The sequence below is a fragment of the Microplitis mediator genome, chromosome 2, assembly GCF_029852145.1.
Source record: "Microplitis mediator isolate UGA2020A chromosome 2, iyMicMedi2.1, whole genome shotgun sequence".
NCBI lineage: Eukaryota > Metazoa > Arthropoda > Insecta > Hymenoptera > Braconidae > Microplitis > Microplitis mediator.
In genome coordinates this window covers 24,626,014-24,647,461 of record NC_079970.1, presented here as the reverse complement: position 1 = coordinate 24,647,461, position 21,448 = coordinate 24,626,014, and the positions used below count along the sequence as shown (strand labels likewise).

At 29.1% G+C, this 21,448-nt stretch overlaps 2 protein-coding genes across 6 annotated transcripts; one reads left to right on the top strand and one right to left on the bottom strand.

Moving 5' to 3' along the window:
* Positions 1 to 323: 323 nt before the first annotated feature.
* On the bottom strand, positions 324 to 4,016 carry LOC130664266 (sorting nexin-24-like). 3 transcript variants are annotated; one of them, XM_057464145.1, is made up of 5 exons: positions 3,745 to 4,016; positions 3,393 to 3,649; positions 1,159 to 1,355; positions 580 to 779; positions 354 to 382 (listed from the first exon to the last, which is right to left on the bottom strand). In XM_057464145.1, the coding sequence occupies exons 2-4, from the start codon at positions 3,543 to 3,545 to the stop codon at positions 611 to 613; spliced, it is 519 nt and encodes a 172-aa protein (XP_057320128.1). In that variant the 5' UTR covers positions 3,546 to 3,649; positions 3,745 to 4,016; the 3' UTR covers positions 354 to 382; positions 580 to 610. The 3 variants fall into 3 exon arrangements, with proteins under 3 accessions (XP_057320127.1, XP_057320126.1, XP_057320128.1); XM_057464144.1 differs by having other exon boundaries at positions 324 to 779; positions 3,393 to 3,667; XM_057464143.1 differs by having other exon boundaries at positions 324 to 779.
* A 1,189-nt stretch (positions 4,017 to 5,205) lies between these two features.
* On the top strand, positions 5,206 to 17,313 carry LOC130678417 (serine/threonine-protein kinase Genghis Khan). 3 transcript variants are annotated; one of them, XM_057485582.1, is made up of 19 exons: positions 5,206 to 5,363; positions 6,459 to 6,607; positions 6,687 to 6,866; positions 6,949 to 7,220; positions 7,296 to 7,595; positions 7,664 to 9,618; positions 9,897 to 10,003; positions 10,965 to 11,234; positions 12,134 to 12,297; positions 12,937 to 13,189; positions 13,275 to 13,561; positions 13,637 to 13,780; positions 14,382 to 14,759; positions 14,831 to 15,011; positions 15,106 to 15,294; positions 15,373 to 15,558; positions 16,422 to 16,829; positions 16,911 to 17,068; positions 17,146 to 17,313. In XM_057485582.1, the coding sequence occupies exons 2-19, from the start codon at positions 6,508 to 6,510 to the stop codon at positions 17,257 to 17,259; spliced, it is 5,646 nt and encodes a 1,881-aa protein (XP_057341565.1). In that variant the 5' UTR covers positions 5,206 to 5,363; positions 6,459 to 6,507; the 3' UTR covers positions 17,260 to 17,313. The 3 variants fall into 3 exon arrangements, with proteins under 3 accessions (XP_057341565.1, XP_057341567.1, XP_057341566.1); XM_057485583.1 differs by lacking the exon at positions 5,206 to 5,363 and adding an exon at positions 5,834 to 5,851; XM_057485584.1 differs by lacking the exon at positions 10,965 to 11,234.
* Positions 17,314 to 21,448: the final 4,135 nt, after the last annotated feature.

Genomic DNA, 21,448 nt, shown 5'->3' with positions numbered 1-21,448 from the left:
TTCACTACCAACCCTCATATCCATTTCCCATTTGAATTTTATTAGTAATACGTAATGGAAACTCTAGAAGACTCATTAGTCTTGAGCGTGAGTCATCCCAGCTATTATTCACCGAAGTAAGTGTCATTATTTAAGTATTTAGGTATCTTTAAACGATAATCGATACTCGAAATTTAAATTAATAATATTAAAATAAAGTATTCAAGTTATGTAAGTCAGTCTTTAATTTATATTAATACATTTATTAAAACATTTTATACAGACAAAAATAAAAATTTATTTAATATATATTTAAATATATAATTTATAAATTCAATCACAGACAAGTTTATACAAGTATTCTTAAAAATTTGGCGATATTTTTTTTTTAGTTTTGTTATCATGATCCTGAAGTTAGCAGACAATTTTTTGATTTTTTTTTCATCAAATCAAATGCAAAAAACCAAAAACTAAAAATATGCACGTGTAGAAAGTTTAAAAAACGAGTGCAATTTTTAAAAATATTTTTTTTTTTTAATTTATTGTTAAAAAAAAATCCAATTATTAGACATCGGCTAACTTCAGTATCATTTGTTATCAATTAATTAATATATCAAGTAGTTGATTTATTTTAAGACTTGTAGATACCATCCAGCGCACCTTGTATAACAATATCAGGAAGACTTGAAGTATTATCAGGATTTATGTACGGGTCATATTTAAATGTTATCACAGGGTGATGTCCTATTGCACTTTGTGAGTCTCTTCCATTAAAATTTTTTTTTATATCCACTCTGTTACTGTAAAAAAAAATTTACTTTTAAATAAAATCCACTTTTTATGTGAAATAAATTTTAAAAGTTATACAAGTCTGAAGTATCAATTAATATGTAATTGTGTAATATCTTTATATAGATAAATTTTTTTTTGACACACAATTTCTCAATCGTCAGTTTTTATTGGCCAACTTGAATTTAAATAAAAATTAAATATTTTTGAAATTTGAATTTTTAAAATCATCGAAACGATAATCTAATCTATACAAAAATTTAAAAAATTTCAGCACCGGAAGAAGAATATCTCAACTGATGAGTCAGTTTGTAATTTAAAATAAATTACAAACGAAAAGTAAAGATAGTGAAAGTAAAAAATAAATGTTTTTTTATCAATGACAAATACCTTTTAGGAGTTATCCTGCTAGTATTTTTACAGCTCTCTATTCCCAAAAATTCTAATACCTGTTGTTTTGTCTCAGACAAATGTAACATTTTTATAATATAATTTTCTAAAGCAGCTCTTCTCAGTTCTAATACTTTTGGCTGTGAATTACGTACTCGTTTAGGCGGAAATGATATTGTGTCATTTATTTTTTTCAACTGCAACAGTAAAATAATAATAATAAACGAGTGTAAATGTAGCAGACATACGATTATTTTTAAATTACATATAAAAAAATTAAATAATTCAAATAATAAAATTTAAAAAATGCATTTACTGAATTTTTAATTATCTAAGCATACATTTTTTTATTTTATATACATTTCAATTTATTATTTCAAAGGTTTTAAAATTGTCCCATGTTCACTTACTTTACTATCATTAGTATGATACTGAAGTCAGCCGTCTAATAATTTTTTAAGCAATAAATTATTTTTAAAAATATTTGAAAAATTTTCACCTGTAGTTTTTTAAATTTTCTACATGTGCATATTTTTAGTTTTTATTTTTTTGGAATTTATTTGTTGAAAAAAAAATTCAAAAATTTTAAATTGTCTGCTGACTTCCGGATCATGTCATTAACAATAATAACACTAAGGGCCAGTGTTTTAAACCGAGTTTATTTTTATCCGGGTTTTAATTGTCATTGCTGGTATATCTTATATTATTAATATATAAATATACTAGCAATATTAATTAAAACCCGGATAAAAATAAACTCGGTTTAAAAAACTGGCCGTAAATGTTCAGGTTGTTTAAGATCAGTAATTTATCGTTTTAAAAAGAATTCAAAAATTATTTGACGTTTACTGACTTCAGTATCACACTTCATCAGGCGTCTATAAATTAATAAACTAACACACCATCATTTACTGTCACATATATATAATGGTTTGTTAATTTATTAATTTATAGACGATGAAATATGATACTGAAGTCAGTAGACGTCAAATAATTTTTGAATTTTTTTTAAAAAGATAAATTATTAAAAAAAAATATATTTCAGAAAATTGCACTGATAGTTTTTTTAATTCTCTACATGTGTAATAGGGTGGGCCGAAAATCCGCTTTTTTTGAATTTTCATTATTAATACCAAAAATATTTTTCTTTGTACAAAAAAAAAATTTTTCTGAAAACAAAAAAAAATTTAGGTCGATATCTTAGGCTCGCCAAATCCTGTTCAAGTTAGAAGTTGTTTAAAAATTTTTTTCTAACTTATTTTGATCGGAAATTTAATTCTCTACATATAAGTTCCTATAATACAATAACGTAAAGTTGATAGTTACTGAGATAATTGCAATTTTGTTCTAAAAAACATAATTTTTCAAGATATTATCACTTTTTCAGGGTAAAATATGAATTTTATCACATGAATTTCATTGAAAATCAAATTTCTTACAAAATTGGCCTTCTGGTAAAAACTTGAAATTTATAGTTATTCAGAAACTGGCAATTTTATGTTTAGATAGTCACATTTTTCGTTATTTGGTGGTTTTCACCAAGAATTGCTATTTTCTTTGTATCTATCAAATTTGAATAAATTTTCATTAGGTCTGTTTTGTAAAAAATTAAATTTCCTACGAAATTTTTGTGATAAAATTAATTTTTTACCCTGAAAAAATAATAATATCTTGAAAAATTTCATTTTTTAGAGCAAAATTGCAATTATCTGAGTAACTATCAACTTTACGTGATTTTATTATAGGACCTTTTTTGTAGAGAATTAAATTTCCGATCAAAATGCGTTGGAAAAAAAATTTTAAACAACTTCTAACTTTAGCGGGATTTGGCGAGCCTAAGATATCGACCTAAAATTTTTTTTGGTTTCCGAAAATTTTTTTTTTTGTACGAGGAATAATATTTTTGGTATTTATAACGAAAATTTAAAAAAAGCGGATTTTCGGCCCACCCTAATGTGTATATTTCTATGTTTTATTTTTTTGAATTGAATTGTGGAAAAAAAATCCTAAAAATTTTAGTTGTCTGATAACTTCAGTATCATGATGAAGTTGAGATTGTCAACGAAACGTTGCGGATTTTTATATAATTTAAACACCAAATAAATTACTGATCTAAAAGAACCTGAACATTTAGTGTTATTTATTTGCTGAGATCTGAATACTATCATCATTAATAATAATATTTATTTGAGTATAATTAATAAATAAACAAATAAATGAATAAATGAACTTACCCGTCTATGTAATGCATTGAAAGCACTATATCTCCTCTCAATGGTATACTTAACAGCAGTATCAGTATCCGTCACTTCAATAGTATAAACATAAAATGATTTGCCATGGTCTGCCTCCACCAGCCGGTATCCACTGATAAAAACGTGATACATATCATCGCCTGTTGTTGACACACGTTTTTTCGTTTTAAATTTCCACAAGCATTACGTCAACGGCAACATCAACATCAACATCCAGACACCAACACTCCTTTAACCTGCATTAAAACAACGCTCTTCAAATTACATTGCAAACATGCTTCAGCACAATTACATCTATCAGTAATCAGTATTCATTCCTCTCTATTCTTACAATAACAATTACGATTCCTGTTGCTGGAAATAATTTAAAATACAAGTGCCATCAAACATATCGACCCATCACCAGCTCGTCTCGCCATAAAATAATTTTTTTGTAAATATACCAACTGAATTGTTCATTTATTATCATCAATATTAGTTGTCATCAACACAAAATCTTAATCAATTTAAATTCAAATATTTTTTTTAAAATTCAACCTTCTTCAAAAATGTTAATCATCATCACCAGTCACGAGTACACGACCAATCATAACCCCACCATATATTTATTTATATCTCTGTCTCATATATATTTTTTAATTACTCAATTGATAAAATAGAAACTAAACGTCATCTGTGTGACCGTCATACGAGTGTGAATGTAGCAGACATCAGACAAATTTAAAATTATTAATAAATATAATAAATAATTAATGAAATGAAATTTTAAAAAATGCGGATTTAAAAAATTAAAAAATTAATAAGTGCATTTTTTAAATTATTTATAATTTTAAATTTATCTGACGTCTGCTACATTCACATTCATCAGACATTAGACAAATTTAAAATTATTAATAAATATAATAAATAATTAATGAAATAAAATTTTAAAAAATGCGCATTTCAAAAATTTAAAAACGAATAAGTGAATTTTTTAAATTATTTATAATTTTAAATTTATCTGATGTCTGCTGAATTCACACTCATCAGACATCAGGCAAATTTTAATTATAAATAAATAGAACAAATAATTAATGAAATAAAATTTTAAAAAATGCGCATTTAAAAAATTAAAAAATTAATAAGTGCATTTTTTAAATTATTTATAGTTTTAAATTTGTCTGATGTCTGATGAGTTTGAATGTAGCAGACATCAGACAAATTTAAAATTATAAATAAATCGAACAAATAATTAATGAAACAAAATTTTTAAAAATGCGGATTTAAAAAATTTAAAAATGAATAAGTGCATTTTTTAAATTATTTATAATTTTAAATTTGTCTGATGTCGCCTACATTCACACTCATCAGACATCAGACAAATTTAAAATTATAAATAAATCGAACAAATAATTAATGAAACAAAATTTTTAAAAATGCGGATTTAAAAAATTTAAAAATGAATAAATGCATTTTTAAAATTATTTATAATTTTAAATTTATCTGACGTCTGCTACATTCACACTCATACCGTCAGAGTTTGAAATCTGTATTATCGACATGAATTTTTTTATAATAAAAAAAAAAATATTTTTCTTGAATAAATTAAAAAAATAAACATAAATTTTATAATCATTTTATTGATTAAAAATTTCCACAATTTTATTTATTAATAATTTATTTGAAGTCTACTAAATGGCGCTAATGTCGTATTTTCTCAACACCTCTTTCTCTTTCTATATATATATACATCCACATAAATATATATATATACATACATAAATGTATGTATAATATAGCATGACGTAGAACTGCCATATTTTTTTCCATGGATCCTGGTGCTGCTTACCAGGGGGTCAACCAAATAGCCAGGGTCTTGGAGGTGGTGGTACATACAATGTTTTGTGATAATTAAAACGGTGCGATTTAAATAACCAACTAAACTGTTAACTACAGTTTTAAATAAATTGGGTAATTAACAACAACAATTTAAATAATAATACCAGTAAATATATTAAGTAGAGTATTTAAAGTTAAAACCTAAACATAAAATCTAAATTCAACTTCAATACATAACTTCCAATAATAATAATAATAATAATAATAATCATAATGATAATAATAATAATGAATAAATAATAATAGTTGTATATAAAAATGAATGGTACGGATAACATATTTAACGTTCCATATTATAAAATAAAAAGCAATACCCAAGTGCATTGTCGCAGATAAGGTTAAGCTGTAAATAGAAACTACGTATCCGCTAATAGATTTTAAAAATATATATGTATTCATCAATGTTACTTTTTTTATAAAACTTATTTTTAATTGCTCGTATATGTATTTAAGTACAATGACATTTGTAATAGCTTTCGATAAAACTTTTGTTACTAGACTAAGAGTAAGAGTAAGAGTGTTTAAATAGTGCTGTGGTAATTTATTTTAATCATTACAAGGTACTGTGATTAATTATTAACAACAGTTAAGTCAGTAGTCAATAATCTGTAATCTGTAATAATTTATTGTTAATTATTTATGATTTAATCTCTGCCTTAATATTTATATAGATCCATATTTGCGTTTGAATTATTAATTAACTTGGCTGGTTATTTATTTATTTATCATTTAATGATATAGATAATTTTTTTAGTGATATTTACTTTTACTTTTAAACATCAAGCTGTGAATATTGTCAAGCTAAACATGCCAGAGTTTAGTATTTTTATTTTTGTAAAATATATTTAAGCTTATGTTGTGTTACGTAATATTGATGTGGCTTCGCCCATTTGGTCTAATGAGACACCCATTTTAAAATAATTTAATTGGTTATTGTTGTTATTTAAATGTCTGTTACCTTGAAATTAAAATATTAACTTGGGTATTGAATTTTATTTAAATAAAATATTTAATCGCTTATTGAGTTGCGCTAGTTGTTATTTACATGGAACGCTAGCGACTTATTATAGTTGTACTTGTTTTTTATTATTGTTATTATTGTTATTATTATTATTATTTACGACAGTAATTTATTTAAATTAAAATAAAATGGTTTATATTTTTTAGGGCAGTTGTCTAGTTATGTGGCTGCATACGGAGATAACCCAGGACTATAATGGCATCAACCAAAGATCCGGGTAAAGGATCTTTTAAAAGTAAAATAATGTCTAATCCAACGGAACATTCCTATAGCCCCATGGACATCGTATCCGGGGGTAATTGTTTATTATTGATTTTGGCTGTCACTTTAAATGTCAATTTTAATTTTAATTTAAATTAATGGTGACTTTTTAGGTGTAGCAGGAAGACTTCGGCAATTGGAGAGCTTGTTTATCAGTGGCCCAGTCCAAGGAGGAAAAATAGGTCATACATTTTCTATTGAAACTCTTATTGATGTTCTATTGATTCTATATGATGAGTGTTGTAATTCATCATTGAGACGCGAAAAAACAGTTTCTGATTTTATTGAATTCGGTAAGTGATCTGCTGCTGGTTCAATTTATTTTAAATATTTAATTTATGATATTGATTTCATTTCTTTCTTTTTACTTAACAGTAAAACCGGTAGCTGCGTGCATTAAAAGTTTACAACTATGCCGCGAAGATTTCGAAATAATAAAAGTAATAGGACGAGGTGCATTTGGAGAAGTTTGTGTTGTTAAAATGCGAGAATCTGACAAAGTATTTGCTATGAAAATACTTAATAAATGGGAGATGCTGAAGCGAGCTGAGACTGCGTGCTTTAGAGAAGAGCGCGATGTTCTGGTGTACGGCGATCGTCGTTGGATTACTAATCTCCACTATGCCTTTCAAGATGACAATAATCTGGTAGGATCTCAATAGTTAATAAATAAAATATTTACTGATGTTATCTTTGAATTAAATGAATAAACTTTCCTGCAGTATTTGGTGATGGATTATTACTGCGGAGGTGATTTGCTTACTTTACTCAGCAAATTTGAGGATAGGTTGCCCGAAGATATGGCACGATTCTATATTGCTGAAATGGTACTCGCTATTGGATCAATACACGATTTACGTTATGTTCACCGTGACATTAAACCGGATAATGTTCTATTGGATGCCAATGGGCATATTCGTTTAGCTGATTTTGGCTCGTGCCTTCGGTTGTTTGAAGATGGTACTGTGCAAAGTAACGTTGCTGTTGGTACACCCGATTATATATCACCTGAAATATTGCGGGTAATTATATATATATTTTTTATTTTTATCTTCGTAAACAAATAAAATAAAATAAATTTTTATTTAAGGCAATGGAAGACGGGCAAGGTAGATATGGACCAGAATGTGACTGGTGGTCGTTGGGAGTATGTATGTACGAAATGCTGTACGGCGAAACACCGTTTTATGCTGAATCTCTAGTCGAAACTTATGGGAGAATAATGAACCATAAGAATTGTTTTGATTTCCCAACAGACGACACCTATGACGTTTCTGACGAGGCCAAGGATCTTATGAGAAAATTAATATGTAGTTCTGAATTCAGATTAGGACAAAATGGAATCGAAGATTTTAAGAAACACCCGTGGTTCAATGGCGTCAATTGGGACACACTTAGGGACAGCACTGCTCCCTACATTCCTGAAGTTTCCTCACCAACTGACACGTCTAATTTTGACGTCGATGACAATGATGTTCGTAGTTCAGATGCTGTGCCACCCTCTGCGAATTCGGCATTCTCGGGTCTACATTTACCGTTCATTGGATTCAGTTTTACGCAGGGAAGCTGCATGTCTGACTTGGGCTCGTTGACAGTCTTGCCCCCGCGAAAGGACAAAAGTATTGAGGTACTTGAAGAAGAGAACAGTCGACTGCTGCAGTCAATAGCTGATTTGAAAAATCAACTTGGAGCAGCGACCACAACTCCGCCCACTGTGTCTCCAGATTCAAATACTGCTACGAGAAAGCTACAAGATGAAATAAATACTCTTACTAAGCGGAATTGCGAGCTCGAGTCACAATTAAAGTCACTGGAAACAAATACTAGTGCTGGACAACGTGAGTTACGGGGTAAAGATAATAATGGTGATGTAAGTAAAATAGTGGAGCTTGAAAAATTAGTTCGTGTGTTGCGTGCTGAAAAAGAGGAGGCTACTAAAGAAAAATTGGATATACAGGAGAAATTAAAACTTCAGGATAAAGAACTCAAGGATGCATTGACGCAGCGTAAACTTGCAATGGCTGAGTACACTGAAGTTACTGATAAATTGTCAGAGTTAAGGCAGCATAAACAAAAATTATCACGGCAAGTACGCGATAAAGAGGAAGAACTGGAGGTCGTTATGCAAAAAGTTGACAGTTTGCGGCATGACATCCGTAAGGCGGAAAAATTAAGGCGCGAATTGGAAAATCGTGTTGAAGAAGCGATGGCAGAAACGAGTAAAGAGCGTAAATTAAGGGAAAGAAGTGAAGAGTATTGCAAACAAATGCAAGAAGAAACCGAAAAAATACGTCAACGTTCTGTTGGTAATGATGTTAGTGCGAATCATGCTCTAGCAACTCAAGAAATAAATCGGCTTAAATCAGAAGTCGAACAGCTTGAAATACAATACAATGAAAATTTGACGCAGCAGCAGAGTCGCTATAACACTGAGATACGAAGCCTTCAGGAACAACTGCATGAGGCTGAGAGTAGACGTGAGTTACTTGAACGTGAAGTTCAAATGACAAAAGATAAATTGGATGCCGCGAGACTTGAAAATATTACAGACAGTGAGGACACAATAAATGAATTAAGTAGACGTCATGAGCGTGAAAAAATAATGCTCGCTGAAGAAAATAAAAAATTAATACTTGAATTGAATTCAATGACTGACAGTGTTAATAGGATTCAGGGTGAGAGGAGACAGTTGGAAGAAGAGTACGAGGAATTGAGAAACAAGAAGGAAGCGATTGCACAGTGGGAGGCACAGATCACCGAAATAATTCAATGGGTATCCGATGAAAAAGATGCTAGAGGTTATTTGCAGGCACTGGCGACCAAGATGACCGAGGAACTCGAATTTCTCAAGCATTCAGGTGGCGTTGGCGGGGTCGGAAGTACTTCCACTATGTCCGATAAAAATTGGAGGAACCGCAGATCTCAAAAACTTGATAAAATGGAACTATTGAATCTACAGAGTTCACTTCAGAGTGAAATACAAGCCAAGCAAGCTATATCTGAAGAGCTCACTAAAACACGCTCAGATCTTATTGCTGCGCAAAAGTAAGCATATCATTCATATATTTTATGGGAAATATCAAGTTCTGCAGCTTCATCATTTATTTTTGGTCATAAACAAAAAAAATTTTTTTATATCTTATCTAGGTGTTTGCAGATTGATAAAAAAAATTTAATCCACTTCACTAAAGCGCCCATTTTTTAAATATATAAGAGTAAACATTTCGTATAAATATGAGAAAAAAAATAAGTGAGCTGTGGAACTTGAATAGATTTATTTAATGATATTAATATTAATAATGATAATAATTATAAATTTATAGGGAATTGCGAGACTTTAGAGTACGAGTGGATTCAATGACGCACGAAGTAAAACGCAAAGAAATGCAGATCAAGGAGCTGCAATCACGTGTTGAGACAAATGATGGTTGTAAGTACAATACCAATAGTACTTTTACTACCGTCGAAAGCCACACTACCTCCAAGACCAAAAAAAGTCATATTGAAAAGTTTATATTCGTGTTTATAACGCAGACAGCAGCAATACACGCTGTCTATGTTCTTTTGAGGCATTTTAATTTTTATCGTTGGTTCATTAGACGATAAACGAATGAAATATATTTATTTTTTATAATTACACGCATACATAATAACACAATTACATATTTTATCCCTGATAACATACGACAGAACCGGGCATTTAGATAAATAACATTAATTAAAAACAAGTCTTAAATTGTATTCGCATGGTAGCGTACTTAGTAGTCTACACTTATCATTATGATCTCACATAGTAGTTAAATCATCACTAACTTATTGTAGTGTAGTATGTAGTTAATATATATATATATATATAATGTAGTGTGTAGTGCATGTGTAGTAAACATAGTGTACATATAATATGGATATTCTTGTTTTTTTTCTTTTTTTTTTAATTAGTCGTTAAAATCGTGACTCATTCAGGTAACAAACTAAAATTATATGACGTAAAATTGAAAACAAAATTACCATTAATTATTTAAATTAACGAAGCGGCAAAAGCTTCTAATTACTAAATTACTAGATTAAGTGAGAACCGAATAAAAATAAATTATTGATAAAATATCGAGTGCTGATTGTGAGTAAATTTACACGAAAAAATAAAATAATAAATAAGAAACGTCTGGCGGGCACGCTCGCACTCAGGGGCAAAAATAAAAATAAAAAAAAATCCTGTGGATAAATAACAAACACGATTGATACTGGCATTGCTGTCCAGCATTAAAGTATAACCCGATGTTCGGCACGGTATGAAATTCTGATTTCTAGACTACAAAGTGCCCCTGTTTATTGGCGCAACGAGCTGCGTGTGGGGCCTCTTGTTGCTCATCATCAAACTGTATTTGTGACAGCTGTTCTACTCTCCGCAACTACTGTATCGTCAAGCAAATTGTCTTCGTCAACTTCTTCCACTTGTACTTCTTCTTCTACTTCAAACAACAACAACATCAACAACAACCACATCATTAGAACAAAACCCCAACGTATCATCGTACACCAGCCGTCATCACCCTTACCAGTAATACGTACTCCCCGCATCACAACATGTCGCTTATTAACTAGATTTGCTACGGTCAACTCAATCATCAATCGCAATGCTGTTGCCATCGTATCGTCGCCTGGTAAATTTTATCCTATCGGAGTGATATCATAAATTATTTTTTATTCATATTTGTATACATATATATCGCCTCCTATAAATAATTACTTTGTTTGTTGATCCAATAATAATAATAATAATAATAATAATAATAATAATAGTTATCGCTATTAACACAGCACACGCTATGTTTTTAGACGATAAAAAAATTTTTTAAATTACCAATTACCGATTTGTTAATCCCGAGCCGATATTTTAAACTCTGTAAAACCAATCCACCTAATTTACTTACTCACCAATTAAATAATTCCTGTTGCGCGAGAGTTTCGTAAGTACCTTGTCAATAAAAAAAAAAAAAAAAAAAAAACAACCAACAAGCCGGCACGCTTACCCTAATAAATAACTACTCTCTAGAGCCCAATTGATTTTGTTAATTTATGCAAATTTGCATGCTCTCAGTGCAGGAGAGATAATAATATACTGCGGTTTAGTACACCAAGTATACAAACATACAAAAAAATATATATACATTTATTTTGTTTAAAAAATAAAATAAAAAGAGAGATGCTTTATCGTGTAATTATTGCTTTTATATTTACTGGGGTTGTTTTATCAGTAGACATTAGTTACCCTTTTGCCCTCTACCTCTTACCACAGGTGGTTGTTACTCGTGTGGATTAAACTGCTGCTTTACTTAGATGTTTTTATTTTTTTGTTATTTTTATTAATAGCAAGTTTGAGGTGACTGCCAGGTTTTATGCGTTATCACTCATCACAAAGCATTGAGCAACTTAATTAGCGTAGTTTATTTTTTTAAAAATTATGGCTTAACTTTAAATGTAAAATAATAATTATAAATAATTGTGATCTTGATAATGCTAATGGTGTTTTATCGCTATATATTTAAAATGAATATTGCAGTCTTGGAACGCCCCACATCCCAAATGTCGTACCTGGAACACTTCCTCAAGGAAACAGCTGGCAGTACACGTCATGGAAGTGTGGACAGTGTGGAGGGTGATATTGAAGATAACAGGGCTCCTAGTCTTACGAGTAGCAAGAGTAATCTTTCTGAATTAAGTATAGTAAGTTTTTTAAATTAAAGTACACATTAGACTGGGCCAAAAAAATTTTTTTCGATACTGTGAAAATATTAATCCGGACCAAAAAAAATTATTGCAAGTTTGAGTCCTTAATATTGATATTAAGAGGTGTGTCGTTACGACTATTAGTTTTTTGACAGTCATTTTTACCTAAAACTCGTAAATCATCAGTCTGAAAAATTTGAGCAATGTATATTTTTAAAGGAAATTTAATTCCCTACAAAAAATGACTCTTAGTAAATTGACGAAAAACGAGCAGTTTCTTTGTAACCGTGCGTTAAACATTGATTTGTTTTTTAAATTCTTTGTTTCCATTTTGGATTTTTGTAACTACTAGAAATATCAAAATTTTTTCAGTCAAGATACATATTCTTGAAGGAAATTTAATGCTCTACAAAAAAGGTCTCTTAACATTTTTTGCTAAATTCACTCCTTTAAAAGTTATTCAAGATTATAATCAATATTAAGGTCCAAATTTGCTCAATAATTTTTTTTGGTCATCAGGAATAATATTTTCATAGTATCAAAAAAAAAATAGTCGATTTTTTGGCCCAGTCTAGTGCACATAAAAATATTTTTGATTGTTTAATCGTAAAAATTAATTAATTAAATTTATTGAAGGATCCAACATCACCGTTGTCTCATGAATTATTAAATAAATCATCGGCACACAGTCAAGCAGCCTTGCAACCAAAACCTAAATCTCATCAATTTTTAGTACGGACATTTTCAGCTCCGACAAAGTGTAATCATTGCACATCGCTTATGGTGGGATTAACGAGACAGGGAGTAGTTTGTGAAGTATGTGGTTTTGCTTGTCACATGCCTTGTTGTGATAAAGTACCAGCAATGTGTCCTGTTCCACATGATAAAAGTACGCTCTTTAATTAAAACCTCGATGATTTATTAATTAATACTAAATGATTGATGACGTTGGTTATTATTTATTTTTTTTGTAGCCAAGAGACCTCTGGGAATAGATCCGACCCGTGGGATCGGTACCGCTTACGAAGGCTACGTGAAAGTTCCAAAAATGGGCGGTGTTAAAAAGGGTTGGATACGTCAGTTCGTAGTTGTGTGTGATTTTAAATTATTCCTGTATGACATATCACCTGACAGGAATGCCTTGCCGTCTGTTTATGTGTCCCAAGTACTGGATATGCGAGACTCGGAGTTTGGCGTTAGCTCCGTTCGTGAGTCAGATGTCATTCACGCTACTAAAAAAGACATTCCATGCATATTTAGGGTGAGTATCCTCTGCATAAATAAATAATCGCTACTGACTACTTAAGCAGACTTAACAATAAATTATTTTATTTAGATTACAACGTCTTTGTTGGAACCACCGGGATTACGAAATCACACGCTGATGCTTGCTGACACTGAGAGCGAGAAAACAAAGTGGGTCGTTGCATTGGGTGAACTTCATCGAATTTTAAAGAAAAATAATCTTCCAAATACAACGGTACGCTTTTTATATTTAATATAAACAAAAAAATAAATAAATATTTATAATGGTGGCACGACCGTTGATCCGAAGACAATTGATCCGTAGACAATTGATCCTAGCGACAATTTTATATTTATTATATATATATGATCCTAGCGACAATATATTTATTAAAAAAAATTTTTTTTTTTTAATTATTTTATTTACACTTTTTGTAATTTTTTTATAATATCTAAAAATTTTTTTTCAAACTCTGAAAAAATTCAAGACCAAATAATGAAAAATAATAACAAAATGTATAAACAAATTAAACGTTAATTATAATTAATTTTAATAATAAATAATTTTTTTTGTTTGAGTATATTTTTAAAATTACACGCACACAAAATTAATGAAAAAAGGGCGTAATTTTTCACATTTATTTGTGTGTGAGTATATTTTCGAAATTACACACACACAAATAAATGTGAAGAGAAAAAAAAATTTATTAGTATTATTAAATGAAGTACGAAATGTCACATGGATCAATTTTCGGCTGATGAATTATCGCTCGGACTAATTGTCGTTAGGATCAATTGTCAGGTAATCATTTATGATTATTATTATTGTCTTGTAGGTCTTCCGTGCAAAAGAATTGTTGGACAATACATTGGCAGTTATTAAAAACGTGATGTCAGGAGCGATTATTGATCCTGATCGTCTAGTCATTGGTACCGAGGAGGGCCTATTCTGTTTAGATTTAGATCGTAGTGAGGTTGCTAAAGTTGGCGAGGGAAAGAAAATATATTTACTCGAGTACATTACCGAAGAGCAATTAATCGTGGTGCTTAGCGGTAAGCAACGTCACGTACGATTAGTCCCAGTACGTGCGTTAGACGGTGATGAAGTTGAATGGATTAAAGTTGCCGAGACCAAGGGATGTATTACTTTAACGACCGGTGTTGTAAGACGTAATCCTCTTACCTATTGTTTATGTGTTGCTATTAAGAAACAGGTTTGTTATTTTATAATTTATCCGCACTTAACTCTATCTCATTTCACTTAATTTGTTATTTTAAATTATAGAACGCCTCACATGTTATGATTTACGAAGTAACGCGTACGAAAACTCGTCACAAACGAATTCACGAATTAATGCTACCTTGTCATGCACAAACGCTACAAGTACTTTCTGAAGGCCGTCTATGCGTTGGTTATCCTTCAGGATTTTCAATTTATAGTATTCTAGGAGACCATCATCCTATTTGTAACTATTATATTTATTTTTATATCACTTTACTATTATTACCTCTCATCGATTATTTAATAATTTACTGATATTATTATTTTTTTTTTTTCAGCATTGGTCCATCCAGAGAATACTTTGCTTGGGTTCTTAACTTACAGTGCAGTCGATGCAATGCGTTGTATAGAACTACCACGTGGTGAATTTTTACTAGTATTTCAAACCCTAGCAGTTTATGTTGACAGTCAGGGAAGAAAAAGTAGAGACCGGGAAATAATGTATCCCGCAGTTCCTTCGGCAGTCAGTCAGTGTCTAATTTATTTAATTCTCTTAAATTTTTTATCTAGTAAATGATAGTAATGATTGATTGAATAATCTTTAGGTTATTGCGAGGGATATTTATTGATATACAGTGAAACTCACGTCGATGTATTTGACTGCACAACTGGGGATTGGCTGCAAACGCTCAATGTCAAACGAGCACGTCCGCTAAATAATTCGGGTTCTCTTACAACTTGCATGATCAACGATATGCCCTATGTCATTCACCTGAGTAATTTACACCAAAGTAAGTATTTGCTGTTGTATATACATATATTAGGGCGGTCGTTAAAAATGTAATTTTCTCAGACGTCACATAAAAAGCTTCTTTTTAGTGAAAAAATACGTGGGGAATTTGGTTTTTTCGTTTTAAGTAAAAAGAACACGTGCCGCAGGTTGATGAAAGTTCATTTTTCGATGCAATCGCGGTTTTTTTTAAATATCTCATGAAATATGCAGATTAAAGGAAAAAATCATGGGAACAATTTTGTAGGAAATTAAATTCTTGACAAAAAAAGTCATGTTCATTTTTTTAATAAAATGTGTATTTATGAAGATATTTTTGAAAAACTTTTTTAGATCTTATCAATTGAGCGTTTTAAGGATAACGAATATCAAAGATAACGTTTTTTCTTAAAAATAGACAACTTCGTTACTCGTAACATATCAATCATTAATGCTTGTTGTAGTTTCTATATACTTAGAAAAATTTTATTTTCAAAATTTGTAATCCTTAAAACGCTCAATGCATAAGATCTAAAAAGTTTTTTTAAAATATCTTCATAAATACACATTTTATAAAAAAAATGAACATGACCTTTTTTGTCAAGAATTAAATTTCCTACAAAATTGTTCCTATGATTGTTTCCTTTAATCTGCATATTTCATGAGATATTTAAAAAAAACCGCGATTGCATCGAAAAATGAACTTTGATCTGCGGCACGTGTTCTTTTTACTTAAAAAGAAAAAACCAAATTCCCCACGTATTTTTTCACTAAAAAGAAGCTTTTTATGGGGCGTCTGAGGAAATTAAATTTTTAACGACCACCCTAACATATACATTCATATATTGGTAGACAATTAATATTTTTTTAATTTTATTTTCGTAGGAGAATTACTAAATTTAACACCTGTAGACGGAAGTGGCAGACAGATAACAAGGCCACGAAGAAGATTTTCATTGCGAGAAGGAAATCGTGGCGCGCGTCCAACTGACAGACGTTCTAAAATGATATCAGCACCAACGAACTTTAATCACATTAGTCATATGGGTCCTGGCAATGGGATACAAATTCAACGACTGCTCGATTTACCAACAACCCTTGAGACTGCTGATCAACAACAGTACTCCAGTCATCACAGCACTTCCCATTTACATCAAACTCCACAGCAACGGTTTTATAGTCCCGTCCAACCCCCCAGCAAACCAGCTCCTCTGCCACCGAGACATCCTCCTTCCGATACTCGGCGACTCAGTTCACACATGTCACGGAATTCGGGATATTCTCCTCACAATGGTAACTATTTCTACCATTCACTATCTGCTTAATTAATAATCATTATGATAAAAAATTAAAAATTAAATTTATTTTAAAAAGGATCAACATCATCGAGACGAGGTCCAGCACCTCCAAGACCAACAGCGACTCCACCATCATTACCACGTACACCCGTCGATCAAACTGAATCAGAATCTTCACACATGCGTTCTCATACTCCATTATCTCTTGGCAGCATCGCGTCTCTACAAGACAAAGTTTGTTTATTTAATTATTTTAAATAAATAAACAAATAAATTTTATTAAAATACTCAATTTAAAATATTTTTCACAGGATCATGCAACTGGTGGAAGTCCTCGTCATTCAATCGCATCAAATAACAGTTCAAATCCTTCAACGCCGCCTAGTCCTGCTCACGATCATGGATCGTCATCATACGATTCATAAAAAACGTCACCATCAGCATCAACAAAAAATAAGTAACAAAAAAAAAATAATAATTAAGTTTTATTAATATAACGGCCGGCTACTTACGACGTTCCTTGCGTATAAAAAAATCTGGGCAACTCAAATTACGTAATAGTTGTCGTTAGAGTTTTAAATATATATGTAAGGGTGCAAATTTTTACTTAAATACTTAATTATTAAGTATCTCTTAAGACAACTTGGTAGGCAGTAAATTGATGGCTTACTTCATCAATAATGCTAACAAAAGTTGCCATAGTATTACTGCAAATTTATACATATATATATAAATATTAACATTATTTGAAAGAATCAATTAATTGATTAATTGCCAAATAACAAACATATGTTATAATTATTATCAGTTTATAATTATCATTAACAAGCTAACAAATTATTATTATTATTATTAAAATTGAAATTAAGTATTGTTTTAATGCAATTAGCTGTTTCGCGATAAGAAAACGGCCTTATTTATTATTTTTTAATTTTTTATATTTTTTATTTCCGCGTATTCGGATACTTTTTATTATTTTATTATTATATATATTATTAATTAATGAACAAATGAAAACCAAATCACGTTTCGTCATGACAGAATTTTTTTAAAAGTTATATTTTATTTATTTAGAGAATCAGAAAATAATGAAAATTTTTTTTCCGCATTAAGGGCATTCTCAGACAGTACCCTCCCACTTTTTAAAAATATGCAATGACTTTCAACTGTCATAACCGTATTTAAATTTTATTAATTAGTTAAAACCTTAATTGAAAAAAGGACAACGTAGTCGTAATTTCGTTGAGATCTACATGGTGGCCACATTTCTGGAAAACCTGGAAATGTCAGGGAATTATAAATATACTGGAAAATGTCAGGGAATTTCGTCACAAAGCTGAAAAAATTTTCACTTTCTTTCTTTTGACTGAAAAAATCCGACAAATTTAGTTTTCTGTCAAAACTGTTCAAAAAGTGACGCGGCGCGAATGCGGTTGTAAAACCATCTTGAAAAAAATTAGTAGAAATTGATTCCAATAGCGAAAAAATGAAGCAGTTATAATTATCAAGGCTGTTAGAAAAAAAAAGTCTTAGTAGAAACCAATCGCAATTAAAAAACTAAAAACATTAAATGTATACATAAGTAATGAACTAATAAGTTTCACTATATTTATTATTCGCGTACTTCATTAATACTTTATTAATATTCTATGAAATATTCTTATTTATGAAATTTATTCTAGTGAAAATGAAGAATTTATTTATATTTTATTATAGTGTTATATAAAAACATTGATTTCAAATCAAAAATAAAAAATTATTCATTTAATAAATAAAAAAAAAAAAAATGAACATTGACAAATAATAATAAAAAAAAGTTTCATTTAACGACAATGATTAATTATTGATTAAACTGACTTAGCATTTTATTTTAAATTAAATAAATTTTTCCAATGATTTAATATAACTACACATAGTCAGGGAATTTTTGAATTGTTTGACTGGAATACCTGGAAAACTCAGGGAATTTCAATCTCAAAAATCTGTGGCCACCATAAATATAAAATTAAAAAAAAATTACTTAGAATTGATATCAATTGGGAGTTAAACGAAATTTGTTGAATAAATTTTCGTCTACAAAATTTAAAAATTCTAATTACAAAATCGACATGACGATTCTACTAAAATTTATTTCCCGAATTTCGTTTAACTCCCAATTGACATCAAGTGTAAATAATTTTTTTTGAATCTATACCTCGACGAAATTACTTCTACGTTGTCTTTTTTTCAATTAATGCTCCAATTTTTTATAATTAATTGATAAAAATTTAATACGCTTATGACAGTTGAGTCATTTAAAATTTTTAAAAAGTGGGGGCACTGTCTGAGAATGGCCTTAATTGTCTATATGTGATTACATTAAATTAATTGGATCATAATTGTAAATAGTTTAAAATGTCTTTTAATATTTTAAAAAGTGAAAATATCTTTTTTTATAACAAATAATTTTATCGAAAAATTTTCTTATAATTTTTTAGTTTATTTTATTTTATTTAAAAAAAATATATATATATATTATATCGTGTGTCGCGTATTATATTAATTAATTTAAAATCAATCGATTCATTGATAATTTTTTAAAAATAATAATGATTAATTTTATTTATACACTTATTTTAAAAATGAAAACCAGTCAAATTATATAGCAATAAACTTTTAGTCGATTCTTATCTAATAATTCTTTATATTTATTGAAGAAAAAAACTAGGCAACAAATGAGTTGATAATAAATTTTTTTTATTGATCGTCTTTAATAAATATTTAAAGAAAAATAATAAAAATAAGTTTTATCGAATGAAATTTTTAAAAATAATCATAAATGCCTTAATATTAAAAAAGGAAAATGATGAAAAAATAAAAAAAAAATTTTATATTACGTCGTAATGCAGGTTCAGGCATTACAAGGAAATAGAAATATGCCCAGTGTGAATATATATTAGACTAAGCATAATAATTTGTTGCAATTCTGATAAATAATTAGTAATAAAAAAATATTACAAGACGTTCGAGATAAGCGGCTCGATGCGATGGAATGCAATGTCAATAAATATTATACTTATATATATTTATAATATAATATTAAAAAAAAATAAAAATATTATACGATAACGAACGAACAAAAATCCCATCGAATCAGTAAATTGAATTTCTGCAATACTAGTTTTTATTTACTAAGAAAGTCAACAAACTTATTATTATTTTTTGAAAAATAAATTTATGGATACAAAAGTATTCATAAATTCTTAACTTTTGACTTGATGATTATTTTATATTGAGTTTTTTTTATTTTTATCTTAATGAAATTCATTATTTTTTACCGCAATCTTCGTTAAATTCCACAAAACAACATTTTTATCTTAATTTTGTTACAGACAACTCAACCGTAGTTAAAATAATCTAAGTAATAACTTTAATATCAAATAACGAGATACAATTATTTTTTTTTAAAGGTTTATGTACGTAGTTATATAAATAATAGGGTGGTCGTTAAAAATTAAATTTCCTCAGACGCTCCATAAAAAGCTTCTTTTTAGTAAAAAAATAAGTGGGGAATTTGGTTTTTCTTTTTAAGTAAAAAGAACACGTGCCGCAGATCAAAGTTCATTTTTCGATACAATCGCGTTTTTTTTTAAATATCTCATGAAATATGCAGATTGAAGGAAAAAATCATAGGAACAATTTTGTAGGAAATTAAATTCTTGGCAAAAAAGGTCATATTCATTTTTTTTATAAAATGTGTATTTATGAAGATATTTTGAAAAAACTTTTTTTAGATCTGATGAATTGAGCGTTTTAAGGATTACAAATTTTGAAAATAACATTTTTCTAAGTATATAGAAACTACAACAAGCATTAATGATTGATGTGTTACGAGTTACGAAGTTGTCTATTTTTAAGAAAAAACGTTATCTTTGACATTCGTTATCCTTAAAATGCTCAATTGATAAGATCTAAAAAAGTTTTTTTAAAATATCTTCGTAAATACACATTTTATAAAAAAAATAAACATGACCTTTTTTGTCAAGAATTTAATTTCTTACAAAATTGTTCCTATGATTTTTTCCTTTAATCTGCATATTTCATGAGATATTTAAAAAAAACCGCGATTGTATCGAAAAATGAACTTTGATCTGCGGCACGTGTCCTTTTTACTTAAAACAAAAAAACCAAATTCCCCATGTATTTTTTCACTGAAAAGAAGCTTTTTTTAGGGCGTCTGAGAAAATCAAATTTTTAACCACCATAATAAATATCTATAATTACACATGTTTTTTAAAATTCAAATAACATAATTTTTGTTCAGAAATTATAGATTTCAGTAATTTCTGGTCAGAAATCTACCAAATGAGTATTTTAAAATATTTAAATTTATTTTCTCTGGTTATTTTACCTCCGGTTGAAGTCTTGACACCTTCAATAAATCTCACGCTCACTCGACAAATTAATAATCCCAAGTAATTTTAATAATTAATAATTAAGTGTGGTGTCAATTGATTAATGTACGCAATTTTTTATGTTTTTTATACTTGTAGTTATCTCGGCTCTATTGAAGTAGAAAAAAAATAAAATAAAAATTTTTTTAAATGAACACGATCAATTAATTAAAAAAATCCA